The sequence below is a fragment of the Perna viridis genome, chromosome 11, assembly GCF_037379345.1.
Source record: "Perna viridis isolate PV_CMFRI_1.1 ecotype Kerala chromosome 11, ASM3737934v1, whole genome shotgun sequence".
Classification (NCBI taxonomy): Eukaryota; Metazoa; Mollusca; class Bivalvia; order Mytilida; family Mytilidae; genus Perna; species Perna viridis.
The window spans coordinates 34698920-34715569 of record NC_142455.1 but is presented as its reverse complement, the minus strand read 5'-3'; the positions used below and the strand labels follow the sequence as shown (position 1 = coordinate 34715569).

Here is a 16650-nt window from a genome sequence, read left to right as displayed (position 1 = left end):
AATGGGTAGTATGACATACAATGTTAAAGAAGGTCAATAGAGACAACAATGGGTAGTATGACAACTAAACCAGAGACAACAATGGGTAGTATGACAACAAAACCAGAGACAACAATAGGTAGTATGACCTACAAATGTTAAAGAAAGTAAAGTCTAAGCACTAATACAGAGGAAAGAGTAAAGACTAACCATGAAAATGGAGACTACAAATATAAAAGGGTGATAACGACTAAGCACGAATACTCAGGCTATAAATATTTAAAGAGGGTAAGACTAAACATTAATATAGAGATTACAAATGTTAAAGGAGAGTAAATACTGAGCACAAATACTGAGACTTCAAATGTTTGGGGAGGGTAAAGACTAAGCACGAAAAGGGAGACTACAAATATAAAAGGATGCTACCGACTAAGAACGAATATTGATACTACAATAGACTAAGCACGAAAAGGGAGAATATAGATTTTAAAGGATGGTAAAGACTAACCACGAATACTAGAATACTGAGACTACAAATTTTAAAGGAGGGTAGAGACTAACCACGAATACTGGAATACTGAGACTACAAATTTTAAAGGAGGGTAGAGATTAACCACGAATACTCAGACTACAAATGTTATAAGATTGTGAATCCAAGCTCACATACAGAGACTACCAAAAATGGGATTGAACGATAAAGGCATTTCGTTCTCAGAATTTCCTTGATAATTTTTTGTGTTATTATTTTCTATATTCAGCTGTATAAAATACTTGCAAAATGAATGTGTGAATGTTCTGGGTAAATAACGGAATATTGCTAACACAGTGACAGTCACAAAGGTACAACGTTAATTCTCACTGAAGTACCGATGGGGTAAATCATTGAACTCACTGAAGTACCGACGGGATAAATCATTGAACTCACTGAAGTACCGATGGGGTAAATCATTGAATTGGCATGTCTTGTCTTGGCATATAGAGTCCAGTTGCTGGCAACGTCAATATATGTCACCTCCAATGTACAACTAGCTACAGTGTTACTTTATACAATATTTGAATGCCCATCTTAGTGATAAGCTTTCTTACTCCGGCAACACGATCTGTAAATAAAATCTTTTCTCAAGAATTCACGTCCATTTATTTCTAGGGTTTTCAGAAATTTATGAGACAAAAATAGTCGCTCTATCGTATCTGCTGGTTCTTTCACTTCCGTCCACGAAAACATGAGAAAGCGAACATCTGGACAAAAATAGAGTAGTTTTAATAAACTTGCCTCGTTCATATGAGAATGAGGAAATTTTATTTTCTTAACATGACAGTGTTGAACGTAATCGTTTGGAGTGCTCGTTCTCTCATTCGTGTTGTTGCTGTTAAGAGCAAGCTTGGCCAAATCCACACAACTATCTATCGATAAATACTCTAAGTACAGATGATTTGTGAGTACATGTTCAACAGCATCAACACTGAATTCATCACCTTCTAAATCAACGTATCGTAATGAGAAACAATTTTCTGATAGAGCTTTTAGTCCAGTGGACGACAAACCCTCGCCCTGCAATTGCACGTGCTGTAAATTGTGACAATTCAAAGCTAAATAAAATAGGCCTCCATCACTGAGTTCTACACATTCAGCAAAACACAGCTGTCGGAAATTGGTACAGTTTTTGCTAATTTTCTTCACCGTAGTAGTTGATAACCGTGGTCCGCACCCTGTATCGGGTAAATTCACAACGAACAGTGACTCCAGCTTACAACAATGATCCGATATTTCACGAAGTCCGTAATCTGTTACATTCTCACAGTTAATGATATTTAATGATTTTAGATTTTTTGCTATCAATGAAAGATGTCCAAGGCCGAGATCATCTATAGCGGTACTTGTTAGATCTACATGCACCAGTGAACACATCTCGGGTAAACGTTCGAACGATGACCCATTAATAGCAGTACTATTACTGAGATCTAACGATCGAATGCATTTCATGTTTGGTAAAATCATACTAACAGTTTTAGAAAGTACATTTGGTGAGTGGACTGATAGGCTGCACAGTTCGTGTTGACCTAGAACGAATTTTTTCAGACACTTGTTCCAGAGTATAGCATTACCACCGCGAGACATGTGGATAGAAAAGTCTATAAACTGTATCTGAGATAATACATCCAGGCATCCAGCAATGTCAGCGCTACGGAAAAGGCGACAGCGGATGCTTTTTAATGTCGGAAAAGATTTAACAATATTCTGGAAGAATGTAACTTCATTTTCAGATACATAGTTTATAATTTGAAGATTTTTTACATTTCGCATATTACATATACCTTCGTTTGTCAAAAATTTAAGGAAATCGTCATACTTTACTATTAAGTGTTGAATATGGTCCTCAAAGAGATGACAATGTTCTATGATTACTTCTATTTCATGTGCGTGAGACTTTCCGAGATCGAGGAGAATCCATATTTCGGAGGAGAAGACAACATTACACCAATAGGAGGAGACGTGCTGTACGTTCAGTAGAATGTCTAATTTTGATATATGCGAGAAAATCTTGGTCAGAATCTCGGGTGGAAAGAATAGCATAGACATTGTGGATGTCCCACTTTACCTGCAAGTATAAAATACGCCAATCTACTACATTGATAGTTATAATTATCAAATCAAGACAATTTTAAGAGGTCATAATGTTTAACGTGTCTACTAACAACTAAAATATATCTTTGTGTTGGAAATCTTCATGTATTTGATCAAATTAACCATTTCAGTCGTGTCATAATGGAAAGCATTTTACAGAGACTTGAACAGACATACATGTACTTGCAATAGAAAAGAAGGCTTGTTAGTATGAAGTGGTAACACGTACAGTAGAAAATTTCTAAACATACCTCGTAATTGATCGGTTGTGTATTTTAGATTTAAACGTACACACATATTAGAACATAAAAACATATCGATTACGATGATGGTTCAAAGTTCAAATTTTAACAAGACAATTATGAAAATAGACTTAAATATTCTCTTGCGCCTTAAAATATGAATAATGCGAATGGCAGCCATTTGGTGTAGGTATAGAGTGTGGAATGACTGTCAAATTATTTGAAGATCACTTTCGTCGTGTGATGGTGGTCTCCATGTTCGTAGGAGCAACGCGTTTACAACAAAGAGTTTTATGAATTATACAGTATTTATTTACTTATCAAATTGAAACAACTTCCCTACATTCACCATAGGTAATGGAATGGGCGAGGAAAATCAACCTAAAACTATATATACATGTATCATGTATTGATACAGATACTTCCAATAAGTACGACTCGGGAATATTCACAGACTTCTTACAGATGTATATCGAAATATTAAGGTAGCATGATATTGTCTGTTTTCTCTATTGGATTTGTAACTATTTTATATGTATATAATTAAAATAATGCCGTATACATTAAGTCAGAGTTGGCTGGGTATCAATATGTACTGACGTACATGTAATATGTATTATGTTTTTTATTTATTTTAAATTTATTTCAAACACGTTCATGTAAAATGTCTTCTTGGTATGCGACACTGTATAAAATTCATAACAGAATAGTCCACGAAATCTACAAAATATAACGATTAAAACAAATCAAGGTTCGGGATGAAAACGTTGTTGACGATTATGTATGTCTCCTGCGTTTATACTGTTCGTTATTCAATAGGATTAGAGGTACATGTATCTGTTGCAACAATGAATTTGTACAGTAATCATTCTACATTAGCGTCCCCACGACTTTTCTGCTTCATTGCCAAGGATTTAAGGGAATGAATGACTGATTGTCTGTCCACTTCTCCTTATAGTGAGGACCTCAATCTCTTTTTTAAACGTTCTAAGAGATGGCGCGGAACAGTAGTGGAAGGAAGTAAGTTCCATAATTTCACAACTCGATTGGAAAAAGTATTTGCTAATGTCTGTTCTAGACCATGGATATGATACCTAACTAAGATTTTTCTGAAAAAAGACTTTATTAGATAAAATTTAGTAAAATCAAGACAACAAATTCGTTGAATGTATTAATATATAAAACAATAATCAAAATTAACATTTATTATTATGTAAAAATATAATGAAAACTAAGAAATTACAATAACCAAAATATGGAAAAGATGTAATGTAGTGCTGGGTCATACAAAATCAATGACTACTTCTTCAGACATTAAAAAAATTCTTTTCATCAATAAAATATTGTAAAATCTTACATCATAGCATGTTTTTTTTCAATCTAGGCACTTCAAATTAAAGCTGAATAAATTTCTTTTTGCAGACCTCTTACTTTGAATTTTAAACTGTTCTACAAACATTCTATTCACACAAGAAGTAGTGTTGGAACAAATAATGAAAAGTTGTGAGGGGCTAGGGTGCATGAGATTGTTGACAAAACTTTCATATTACATGTATTTCAAAGTTTCCATATGTTAAGAACTTCACAATGGTAACAATAACAGATTAACTGCTTTATATGGTGTTCTGTATAAATGCCCCTATAAAGGCTAAATTATTCAACATGATTTTCACCTGATTTGAGCAAAAAAAATTTGTGACTGAGCAGTCGCATGAAGTTCATGTGAACAATATTTTCCTATGAAGTCAAATTTTTGTGTCCATTGTGCAGATGCAATGAAAAAGTAAATGATAATTAGAATCATCAATGCATGTGCAATGAAAAAGTAAATGATAATTAGAATCATCAATGCTTGTGCAATGAAAAAGTAAATGATAATTAGAATCATCAATGCTTGTACAATTAAAAACTTATTATAATTAGAGATGAATATTTTGGGTTTGAGAGCTATCTAAACTTTTAACAGCCTAAATAAACTTTGAGACATAGTTTATACAGTTTATTTATGAGTATTTATCAGTGCTTTCTAGTAATTATGTGTGATTATAAATCCCAATACCAGTTGTGCTGACTACAGATTTCACATTAATGTAAAACAATGAAAAAGTTCTGAATATATATTGCATTACAGATATTGCTCACTACACTATCTGCAATATTGATAATTATTGCACATCAATTATCTAATACTACAGGAATTAAATATTGCAGCAAAACCAACTTCAATCAATTTTCTGTCAGTTTATCAAAAAATAAAAACATTAAACAAAATATTTAGACACTGCACCATATTTCTTACTGTTTTGTTGGGAGAAGGTCGACTTCTTATTATATAATTATTGTTACTTTTTGTGATTATGAATCAGAATAAATTAGCATTCTCCACGACTTCATGACTTTGAGTTGGTATTTTGGTAATAAAAGAATTCCTCAATTTTTATTCAAACCATACCACTAAAATTGCATTGTTAGAAAAAAAAGAGACTGCAGCAAACATTTTCATTCATTCTTTCATTATAATCAATCATACTGGGCAGGGCAACTTCTTCTAAAACAGGACAATGATTTTATTCGGGCATTATACAAAAGTTAAAAATGTGTACCATAACTATGTAATACAATAATTATAATGAGCAGTTTAGTCAATAATTATTTCCCTGTTACGAATATTTGTAACAAAGCAATGTAGTGAATTAGAAACAATGTGCAACCATTAACAACATGTGAAAAGAAAAGTTCCAGCTTTCACTACCATGTAATATCTCAGTACAAACTCGTAATAGTTTTTACTATTTCCAAACTAATTAAAGGTATAACTAAACAAAGTACCACTCTCTGTGATGAACATCATATGAAAAACAACAGTGCTGTCTTGACATGTGATTCAGTAAACTCAAAAGAACAGAACCCTTACTCTGGGCCAGTGTTCTAGGATTTTCCAAAATTATATGTTTCAAAGGGAAAACTCTAAACTCTAAATGAAGATTGATTAACTTTCCAACACTTAAAGTTTGCTTTCCAAAGAACAAATCCTTAAATTCAACCTTTCTACTTGGAATGTGGGGCATAATAATAAACTTTCACACACCTAAATTACACCTGCCCTGGATAACAGGAAAGTGGAATCCTAGAACACTGCTCCCAATTAAGGCTTAGGACATGCTTATATATAGAGAGCTGACTGCATCAATAACCACTAATGAAAACATATGATGACAGAACTATTAATTTTTTTCTAAACTATGACAATTTTGGTAAAGCAAAATTCTGATAACTGGATCATACTGATGTACCTGTAAGAAACAAACTAAGTATAAATTGGTTTTTGTATATGAATGCTGTCCACAGTAGAAATTCTGGACTAAAAATAAATCTAATATGTAACTTACAAGCCCTATACTCTTTAACAAAATATACCTTCACAAAAACTGTATTGAAAACTAACAGCTCAATCAGAAACACAACATTACACAAAAAATTTGGTCATGACAATTAAGTTTACATTGATCCTCAAAAAATATGTCTTTTCTGATGACTATGTATGTGTATTTTTAAAAGTGTAAATTTGTTTTGTCATTTCCTGTTAGGCCAAAAAAAAAAAGCACCAAGAGAAGGTTTCTTCAACATCAACAGACCTTGTTGGTAGAAAGCTAACATATCCAAAAACAAAAGTAAGTTTTTTTTTTTACACTAAAACAATTAAATATTTGGCAAATAAATACTAAAGCATCATAATAAAAGAACGATTGAGAGACATCAAAATTACAAAACTTAATCACAAGAATCTGATGCACCAAACAGCAGAAGTCTGTGGATCCATTGTGTACAAGTAGAGCAGTGATTTAAGATAAACAACAGTTCCTGCTAATGCAAGGATATCCTGTAAGGAGGCTACTACTGATATTTCAGTGAGTGTTATCACACAGTTTTCTTTGTTGTATCCTCCTCAGTCTCTGATGCAAGGCTGAGGCTATCCTCTATTATAAAACTAAAAAATGATATTTTTATTATTAAATATCTTAAATACTGGTTTCATTATTTATTAAACGTTACATTGCTTACTAGGGTGTGTAAAATTGCTGAGTTAAGGACATTAATGTAATCAGCGCCCAGTGCCACAAAACTGACAAAAAACCTTAAGTCTGAGAATTTTCTAACTTCTATGGTAACTCCAATCATATTCTTTAAAACTGATGACGTCACAAACAGTTAAGAGTTTTCTCAGCCTTAAGTAATTTTTCAAATTTTGTGGCACTGTTGCCAGGGGGTTATGAATACTGAAAACAAATAGAAACTGAGATATACTCAAATAGTAAGATTGTTAAGTAGGAGGGGAACTTAAAAATAAAAAAAAAACATTTTACATTTTCTTTTAATCATTCCTCACTTTATCTTTATACCACCATTCAACCACTTGAACTGTATTCACAAAGTTTGATCACTTTTATTAGGAACACATGGAAGCAAACCAACACTAAACCCCTCTATCTGATCTCAATTGTTTTCCTGTGAACTTGTTCTACTGATGGTGCATAAAAACAAAGCAAATTTCAAGGAAATCCAACTGCAAGTAACATAAAGGTACTGACACAAACTACTTATCTATACCATAGGAACATAAAGAAGCTGACACCTGATTACTTACCTATAACACAGGTAACATTAAGGGGCTGTCACTGATTACTTACTTATCCATAAGTAACATAAAGGTGCTGACACTGATTACTTACCTATCCATAGGTAACATTAAGGTCCTGAAACTGATTACTTACCTATATCACAGGTAACATAAAAGTGCTGACACTGATTGCTTACCTATACCACAGGTAACATTTAGGTGCTGACACTGATTACTTACAGATATCACAGGTAACATAAAGGGGCTGTCACTGATTACTTACCTATATCACAGGTAACATTTAGGTGCTGACACTGATTACTTACAGATATCACAGGTAACATAAAGGGGCTGTCACTGATTACTTACCTATATCACAGGTAACATAGAGGAGCTGTTTTGTTTACTTACCTATACCACAGGTAACATAGAGGAGCTGTTCCTGCATGCCAGATTGAGTGAGCATCAAAAGTCCACAGTAAGGGTGGAAAATCTAACAGTTCTAAAGAGACTAAGAATGTAAGACCACACATGGTGAATACACATTTCTGAACATATCGTTTCTGTATTCCTTCCCTGTAAGCATATATCATCCATCCAATAAAATTCAGGCCACCTGGAAAGCAAAATGGTTTTCATAAAATGTCAGAAAAGCTGTCAGTAAAGCAGCACCTAAAGCCATCAAGCCATCAAGCCATTTACCATTTATGGCATACTTGTATATGTATTTGCATTTTAAATTTGTTTTCATTTCATAATCAATGAGCAAATTATGAATAAGAAACCTTGATATTAAACACACAGTTTTTACGTATTTTTCTGTCTCAAAGACAGATAATATGCAGGTAAAAACAATTGATTATTCATTATGAATCTCCAAGCAGTGAAAAAGTATGGATATCACAGTATTCTTTTGGAATGATGCATGACTACAATGTTGATGTATGGCAATGGTAAGGAGACATACAAATGTATGTAACTCTCCAAAATCAACCTTAGTAGTTAAAACCCACAGAACACAAAGAAATTATGTCTCTCTGTAAATGGATCAACAGGCAGATGAGATTTGGAACTTCAATTATAAGGCAAAAGAAGGATAACTCTTGGTGATTTTCTTTTAAGTATCAACACTGAGTATAGAAAATTCATATACAAAACATCATTTTGTTTTATTTGTTACAGTATATTAGAGAGCCTAGCACATAAAATTAAGATCATTTTATGAAGTTGTTTAATACCCCAACAAAGACCTTCAAATACATTATGCTAAGTAACTGTAAGAAATATCTCCCATGGTTTTTGCAAGGTCTTTCATACAATACCCCTATATCATAGGACTTTTGATACCTCTGCTTTCTCAACAACACAGGGTACAAAATTATCTAATATTTCAAAAGGTTTATCTAAAATGAATTTTTTCACCAAGCAGACTTCAAACAGTTAGGCTTCTGGAACAGAGTTATATTGCTACAAGATTGAAGTCATCACTACAGAAGTTTTAAGGTCGTTACCATGAACTCATGGATTGTTATGGTGTACCCATCTGCATTTTAAGAACCAATTTGTTCAACATGTCATAGTTTTCCTTTCCTCTTTTGTCTACCCTGGACGTGACATTTTATGAGCAACTCAGCGAAGGTCTCTACAAAAGCAGAGGATGGTTACCCTACCAGTGCACTGGTCCGTGCTCCCAGTTTTTAGTGGAGTCCAAGTTGCTCCATTTTCATTTGTTGCTTTGTATTAATTTGGATATTTTATGGTCTTTGTTGTGTGTGTGTCTGTTTTCCATGTCTGGTCTTTGTCCCTGAATTACATTTACATTCTTTTGATTTAATCTATAATCTTGGTTCCTTCGATTACTTCTTAATACTCCAGCTTTTCACCAATGTAGGGTAACCTAACGTGACTATTGAGACATTGGCTCATACTCACCAACGTAGGGTAACCTAACGTGACTATTGATACATTGAGACATGAGCTTATACTCACCAACGTAGGGTAACCTAACGTGACTATTGATACATTGAGACGTTAGCTTATACTCACCAACGTAGGGTAACCTAACGTGACTATTGAGACTATTATACTCACCAACACAAATATTCATCTGCATATTGTAACCATAATCAAAATGTATGAAGGCTAGGTAGTAAACATGATATGTGAACCAGCTGATTAATATGGCTGCTATTGTAACTGGACGGTACCAAGGGGATGTTCCTAATAACCTACAATCAAATCTTACATAAATTCATTGTCAGCAATTCACGTTGAAATAAAGAAATAAAGTCAATTTTACGGTAAGTCCTCAGTGCAAAGTTTATCTTAAGTAACAATTAGTTGTGACTTTACATATACATTTTATGATAAAATCAACCACAGGCTCTTTCCCCTAGCTAAATAATTATATAATGAAGCACATTCAAATAATATTACAGTCGACTAATGATCCTATAAAGTGATTTATAATCGTATTGCAATTTTGAATATTTTTATACCTGTATATCATATTTTGTTCTTCCATTCTAAAAATCATTTTCTAAAAAGTCATGCATACATAACCATAGGCTTTTTAGTAACTGCTTTGATTGACAAATGGGTAGTTCATGACAGAAAAGTAGGTATACTGTCAGTGATTGTATATCATAAAAAAATATACTGTCAAATTTATTTTGGTTGCTCCAGCAGTACAAATATATATCATTTTTTTGTTTCTCCAGTTACAGATTAACCTTACCTACATAAAACAGAAAAATAATTACTAAGCACCAATGAGAAGGCACTGAAATAATCCATCTTCTGCAAGAAAGAAATATGAAAGTTCATAAAGTGTTTATCATATTAAGAAATATTCAACAATTTTACAAAAGACTTCCAATTAGTGTGGTACTTAATAATAAGAGGATAATTAATTGGAAAGAGTGAAGAACCAAAATTTGGTCATAAGTTCCAAAGAACGCTTAGATTTATCACTGACTGTAGATTCAAAAGAAATTTTTGTATGAAATACAGTTCTTCATATTTAAGTACCAGTCCATATAAAATTCAGACACTGCCTATGGTAGAGGTGATTCATGGGATAGAAAAAAAACACCAAACAAATGATGCTTTTCCAATCTATGTTGGCTACATGTATATTATTACATAATGAAAGTCCTTTCAGTATTTAAAAAAAAACCTCACATTCACCTCCCACTATAATCAACCAAATTAAACCATTGAATGATAATTCTTGCAAAGTGTCAATAGCATACACAGGTAAATGTGCCACACAGGACAATCATATGGTTTGCATCATATGATTATCATATAAATCAAGCACCATATGACAATCATATGTTTCGGTTTACATATGATAATTGCATGATTATCATATGATAATCATATGTTTTTCACAAACATATGATTGTCATGTGTTTTCAAGCCAAAATTAACATATGAGAATCATATGCTGATCATATGACTATCACATGTTAAATATCATATGATTGTCATATGATCACCATATGATTATCATATGTGGCACAACTGGCTGTGTACACAATTATAATGTATATCTTGAAAGTGGAAATACAAAATTAAAAGCTATGACTGGTTATGTAGTCTGTGTTTCTTATTAAGTAAATTTGGTGTGGTGTTTTTACATACAAGAATCAACCATTGTCTGAATTTATAGACTATTACTTAATACATTAGTGCTCTACACCAGAAATTTTCCACATCATATAGGAAAGGTCAGAAAATGGGACTTCTAAGAGTCCTGTAATGGTTATAATTTTTATTGATACTGGTTGAAATTTAGTATCTAATGAAAGTGCTTTTCTAAAACTGAAGAAATTTACAGGTATCATATAATGTATAAATTCTGACCTATACTAAAGTGTAGATTTTATCTAGTTTGCATACTAAGCAAATTTAAAATGCTCAAAGCTGGTAGATAGAATTTCAGAACATGACTAATTGTAAAAGGACTCCTGTATATTGGCAATCTCTCATACAGTCCTTAGAGGAAGGCCTACATAGACAGACAACTCTGTACAAGAGATTAGTATTTTCAATGTTCAGAGAAGACAATTTTCACTGTGAAAACAAAATTATGAATGGAATAATGGCCACATCTACAGTGACTAGAACTAGAGGGGTCATGCACCATTCATCAAATTCCAGCTAAAAATGTCCCATTAAAATCAGAAACATTTACATATAGAGGTTAAAAGAATCTTTAAAAAAAGTCTCATTCTTAAAATTTGAAGCTCAATTAATGCATCAACTGAACTTCCTACTTCAATCTTCTCTAGCCAAGAGTTCAGGTCCTCCCCTGAAGGGAGGGGGACAGGACTCAAACCCTTGACTAGAGAAGATGTCCTATTTCTAGCTATAGTCTAGATACCAAACTAGTGTTAGCTGTCATACCTCAGTAAACTCTGTATCCTTACAGTGAAACACTGTAGACCAAAACCAACCATTTAGACCTATCTGACAAAAAAAAATATTATTACTTTACAACTGATAGATCATTTTCTGTAAAAAGTATAATTGTTAAAAGCATTACATCAACTTCACATAGCTTATCAATATCCTCCACAGACTTAAATCTCTTTATGATTTACTATGTATCAGTCCGCTAGTGTATATAGGCTCTGCTATACAGGATGTGATTAAATTAACAGGGCATGAGCACTACCAAAGCTGTTTTTGGTGTACTGTAATAATTCGCATACAGGGGTGGGGTTTAGCACTAAGTGTGGCAGAGGTGTATAGCTTTGAAAAAGGGAATTTACCACTTGTGTAGGAGATTGGTAGCTTATACTCCATATTTTTAAGAAAGTACAATGTTTCTGTCATGTTGAAAAAATATTTTATGGTGTATTCAAAGAAAGACAACTCCTGGACATTTTGACATGATAGAAAAAAAAACTTGGTGAGGCATTCATGAAAATACCTGACAAGAAAGTGTAGAAATTTGACAGCACTAATCATTGTTAAAATCTATGCATATCTGCCATACATCTGAAAAAATGTCAGGTTCCTACATGTAGTAGCAGCACTTCTAAAAGCTAATTAAGTCACAGCCCCTGACTACCTCTCGTGTTGATCATATTGATTAAAACACTTACTATTGCATAAATATGCCATATGTAATACAAGGGTACATTAGATGGCACCATTTTTCTGTATGTAAGTAATCGGAAATGTCCCAGTCCATTAAGAACTGAAAATATCACAGATGCTGGCTCCTGTATGCCAAAAAGGCGAATAAATGGCCACTGTAAAGAAAATAAATAAGTCATTTATAGCCCAGTCACATTTAGTTGCAATTATATATACATTTGGTGTTAATTACTAAATTTACACATACACATTTATAATATCTTAGAGAAAAAAATTCCTTTCTGTTCTTTATGCTGTTGATTAAGAATGTAACTACAATGCATATGAATATGTAAAAAAATAACTGTACATGTACAGTCCTTCCCTTCATAATTCTCAATAACTAGTCTGAATAATGAAGGACTGTATAGGATTTAACTTGCCCGAAACAACAAATGTACATATCATTTCACCAACCTGAATTAATTTTTACTAACCTCGGGCTTCAGGCTAGTGGCTAAAGGCAAGCACTGCATGTAACTAAATCACTAAAAAATACCTTGCCAAAGAACTGAGGTACTCCCATACCATCTCTCTGAAATGCATCTACAGTTTTCCACATGCAAAGGTACCGGCATTCATCTTTACATGACCACTGAAGTAGCCAAAGATACCAAGGCTGCCCAGCCAGAAATGTGGCTTGACTTGTACAGTTAGAGTTCCCACATTTACTCATACATTTCATGAATATAAATGACCTGTCACCTTTTGAGGAAGATACAGTCTTGATCAGAGAGAGAAATAAAACTACTAGTAGTAGAATTGAAAATTGTGTTGTTTTGAAGATGGCTGCTGTTCTGGATATCATTGTGATTAGCTGTCTTCATATTGTCACAGAATAACTTCTAAGTAGTCAGCCATTGTTATCTTGTCTTACTTTCTGCAGCTTTAGCTAATCATTCTATATAAAAGTCAAAAAAACAAATTCAAAATCGGGGTATAATTTAAATAATTCTGGCTAAGTATTACATGTATTACTGTAATGTCAAAACTGATCCACATCAACACCAAATATTTGATAAATGTTATCAAGTATAAAAATGTTTTTATCATCCAACTTTAAATGCAAGTCTGTATACATGTACAGCAATCAGGAAATCTGTCTGTTCAGTTTTTGTAGCCTTAAATTCCTCAACAAAATGCATGTTTAGATTTGTCCACAGAGCTTTAACAGATGGAGCAAATGTGAACACAAAATTTAAGCTTGATACAGCTCAGGTTGTGGTCAAAAATAAAAATGGCACAGTCTTAATCTATTAATCATACACTTAATGTTTCACTAAAATTAAAGGTGGTCTTTATAAAAGCCTATCTTTTTACAAGGGACATATTACATAGCAAACCATTAGCATCCATTTGTTGTTCACACTCAAGATGGTATTTTTGCACCAGTTTTACATTGGCAACTCCTCCTAAACAGGAATGGTGATTAATCAGATAATGCTATTGTGCACCTGCTATTTCCATTTTTTATTTGAATATATTATGGGTTTCCATTACCATAAAGTGGACTTTGTCATTGACTCTGAATTAACGACAAAAGGGTACTTACATGTTATTGTGCACATACATTGTATTTATTTAGGTCATTTTGTTTCCACAACTCCTTCTTCATCTTCATCTTCAACTTCATTAAATCAGGTGCTACATTCAAGGACATTTTTGCACCGCCCATGAGTCAAGTGTATTTTAGTCTAAACGTTGGGATCGAAAACTTAACTTAATAATTTTCAGGTAATGATTACACAGAACTGTGCACCTGTTTGGTTTGGTTACATGGTCACATGGACTCATTAAATGTCCATGCATATCTCAAGAACATGTTAGATTTTGATGAAACTTGCTAGTACACTGTAATGGTCATTCAATTATAAATGCACTTGCTGTTTTTGATTTAAATGGAATAGCAGGTACACATTCCTAGGGAAATGATAATACATATTTACTCATGGTGGTAGGGAGAGGCTATTTTGTATACCTGCAGGTTCTAAACCGTTTGATCAATAGATTCTTATGAAACTTCCTACACCGGCTAGTCAGGGTGCAATAATAAATTAAGCCTACAATGTGCAGCTCACATCACAGGATCTGTCTTGTTTCCATATGGATAAATCTCTTTTAAAGACTTTTATATTGCAACAACAATGTTTTCAGTGTGTTAACTTAAAATTACTGAAAGTCTTTATCAAATTAGTTACCATTGCCGGTGTATCGTCTGAGCAGAGTTATCTCTCCTTGTGTTAAGATTATCTGGTTCCCTGTTTATTTAATCTAAACCAGTTAAAGGGATCAGTTATTTCATCGAGTAGAGGCATATAAGGGAAATTCCAAAAAGAAGCAAAAATAATGTAATCCGTCGTGGAATTTATTCCCAATTTATTGATATTCATTAACAATTAGAATAAGATATTTTCGTCAAAATCCGAGCCCACTGGCCAAGTTTTAATTTTGTTCTCAGTCTTAAGTCTAGGAATCTTTATCTTTGTATTTGCAGGCCAAAATATGATCATTGAAATTACTCTCTTTTTTTCTAGTCCAGTTGTTCATCTACTTTTGTTTCTTTGTACGTTTTATATTGGTAGGCCTAATTTATGATCTTGTGTCTGTTTTTATTCTCGGAATATTTTCGTTTATTTCCACTCGAATCTTGGTTAACGTTCTCATAGTCCGAATTTCCTCTGACCCTACAACCCTCCTCTCTTTATTTGGATATTGATATGTCGGATATCCAAATAAAGAGAGGAGGGTTGCAGGGTCAGAGGAAATTCGGACTAACGTTCTCAGTGGCGGATCCATGGAGTGCATGGGATTGGCATCCCTACTTTTTATTGGATAATTTGTTATTTTCATGGGTAAAATTGACCCAAAAAAGGATAATTAATGTCCTAGCAGTCCCCCTTTTTTTTAGGAACCCCGGCTGGCACCCGTTCCACAAAGTGTATTGATCCGCCTCTGGTTCCCTTGATTACTCGACTTATAATCTCGAGAGCTCGGCATATTATCTCTAGTGCTAGACGTATTATGTCGTGCACTCGACTTATTATGTTGTGCACTCCACTTATTATGTCGTGCACTCCACTTATTATCTCAGCGCTTGACATATTTACGAAAAATTTAAAATATAGTGTGTCCTAAATGTACCACCGTAAAATACAGGTCTACGACGTAAATTAAACTTAACTTACATTGCAATATCAGCTTTTTCTTCATGAATTCAATTTAATTCTATTCAATATTTGTTGGCACAAACTCATGAATTGTTGATAGGGAATCAAATAATTCCGCAACGGCTTGTTATGAAAAATAAATTACGTGGAGTATTCAAAAACTGTTTTCATTTTAAAAAAAAAGGAACTTTATAATGTAAATAAAGAGGAATGGCACCTACTTAATATAACATCGTGTTTTTGGAAAGTGATGTGGATTACAACATTATCAATAAATCCTATTTACTGATATAATTAATTGATATAAACATTGATATTAAAATATTTGTTAAAATTTTCATCACATGTTGATGAACATTTAATCAGATCGATGTTATAAGATATGCATACCGAGCAATTCGCTCCAACTAAGGCACAATTTTCTTCTGGAGGGGAGAGGCTGGGATTTTATGTTGAGTTAGATTTTTTTTTCGCGCAAGCCCAATTTTTTTTAGCAACAGCCGAAGTTAGATTTTGTTTTGACATTTGAATTTAAAACAGAAGGTGTTAGAGAGAACCATTTGATTTTTTCTCTCTTTTTTTTTGGGGGGGGGGTGGGGGGAATGATCTAATTTTCTAGCCTGGAGACACCGCAAAGCTACACACAAATTGTTTTGTTATAAAAAAAAAATAGAACAATAATTGGTCCAGCCTTTTCATTTTTTTCTTATGGCCTGACCATGACCTGAAAAATTCAACCCTGCCTAAATTTTTATTTTGATCAAATTTCATCCTAGCCTCCAATAAAACAAATTTGATCTTAGCCTCCCATAGAAATCAAATGGTAGTTCCATTAATCGAGAAGCTAGCTGATAGTATGAACTATTT

At 33.2% G+C, this 16650-nt stretch overlaps 1 protein-coding gene across 3 annotated transcripts; it reads right to left on the bottom strand.

The window, feature by feature from the left end:
- Positions 1–705: 705 nt before the first annotated feature.
- On the bottom strand, positions 706–14858 carry LOC148603857 (GPI-specific phospholipase A2-like PGAP3). Of its 3 annotated transcripts, none has more exons than XM_088554108.1 (8): positions 14815–14855; positions 13116–13517; positions 12583–12732; positions 11879–11941; positions 10203–10264; positions 9557–9693; positions 7877–8081; positions 706–2579 (listed from the first exon to the last, which is right to left on the bottom strand). In XM_088554108.1, the coding sequence occupies exons 2-8, from the start codon at positions 13422–13424 to the stop codon at positions 2576–2578; spliced, it is 930 nt and encodes a 309-aa protein (XP_088410234.1). In that variant the 5' UTR covers positions 13425–13517; positions 14815–14855; the 3' UTR covers positions 706–2575. The 3 variants fall into 3 exon arrangements, with proteins under 3 accessions (XP_088410234.1, XP_088410232.1, XP_088410233.1); XM_088554106.1 differs by lacking the exon at positions 706–2579 and adding an exon at positions 3952–6835 and having other exon boundaries at positions 14815–14858; XM_088554107.1 differs by lacking the exons at positions 706–2579; positions 14815–14855 and adding exons at positions 3952–6835; positions 14595–14750.
- Positions 14859–16650: the final 1792 nt, after the last annotated feature.

Bases quoted from the DNA above. Each gene is read 5' to 3' on its own strand.
- LOC148603857 (XM_088554106.1), bottom strand. From the start codon at position 13,424: ATGATATCCAGAACAGCAGCCATCTTCAAAACAACACAATTTTCAATT. The intron at 11,942-12,582 runs GTAAGTGTTTTA...TTTTTTTGTCAG, and splicing joins TATGGCATATTTATGCAATA to ATAGGTCTAAATGGTTGGTT. The intron at 9,694-10,202 runs GTAAGGTTAATC...ATTTGATTGTAG, and splicing joins TATTTTTCTGTTTTATGTAG to GTTATTAGGAACATCCCCTT.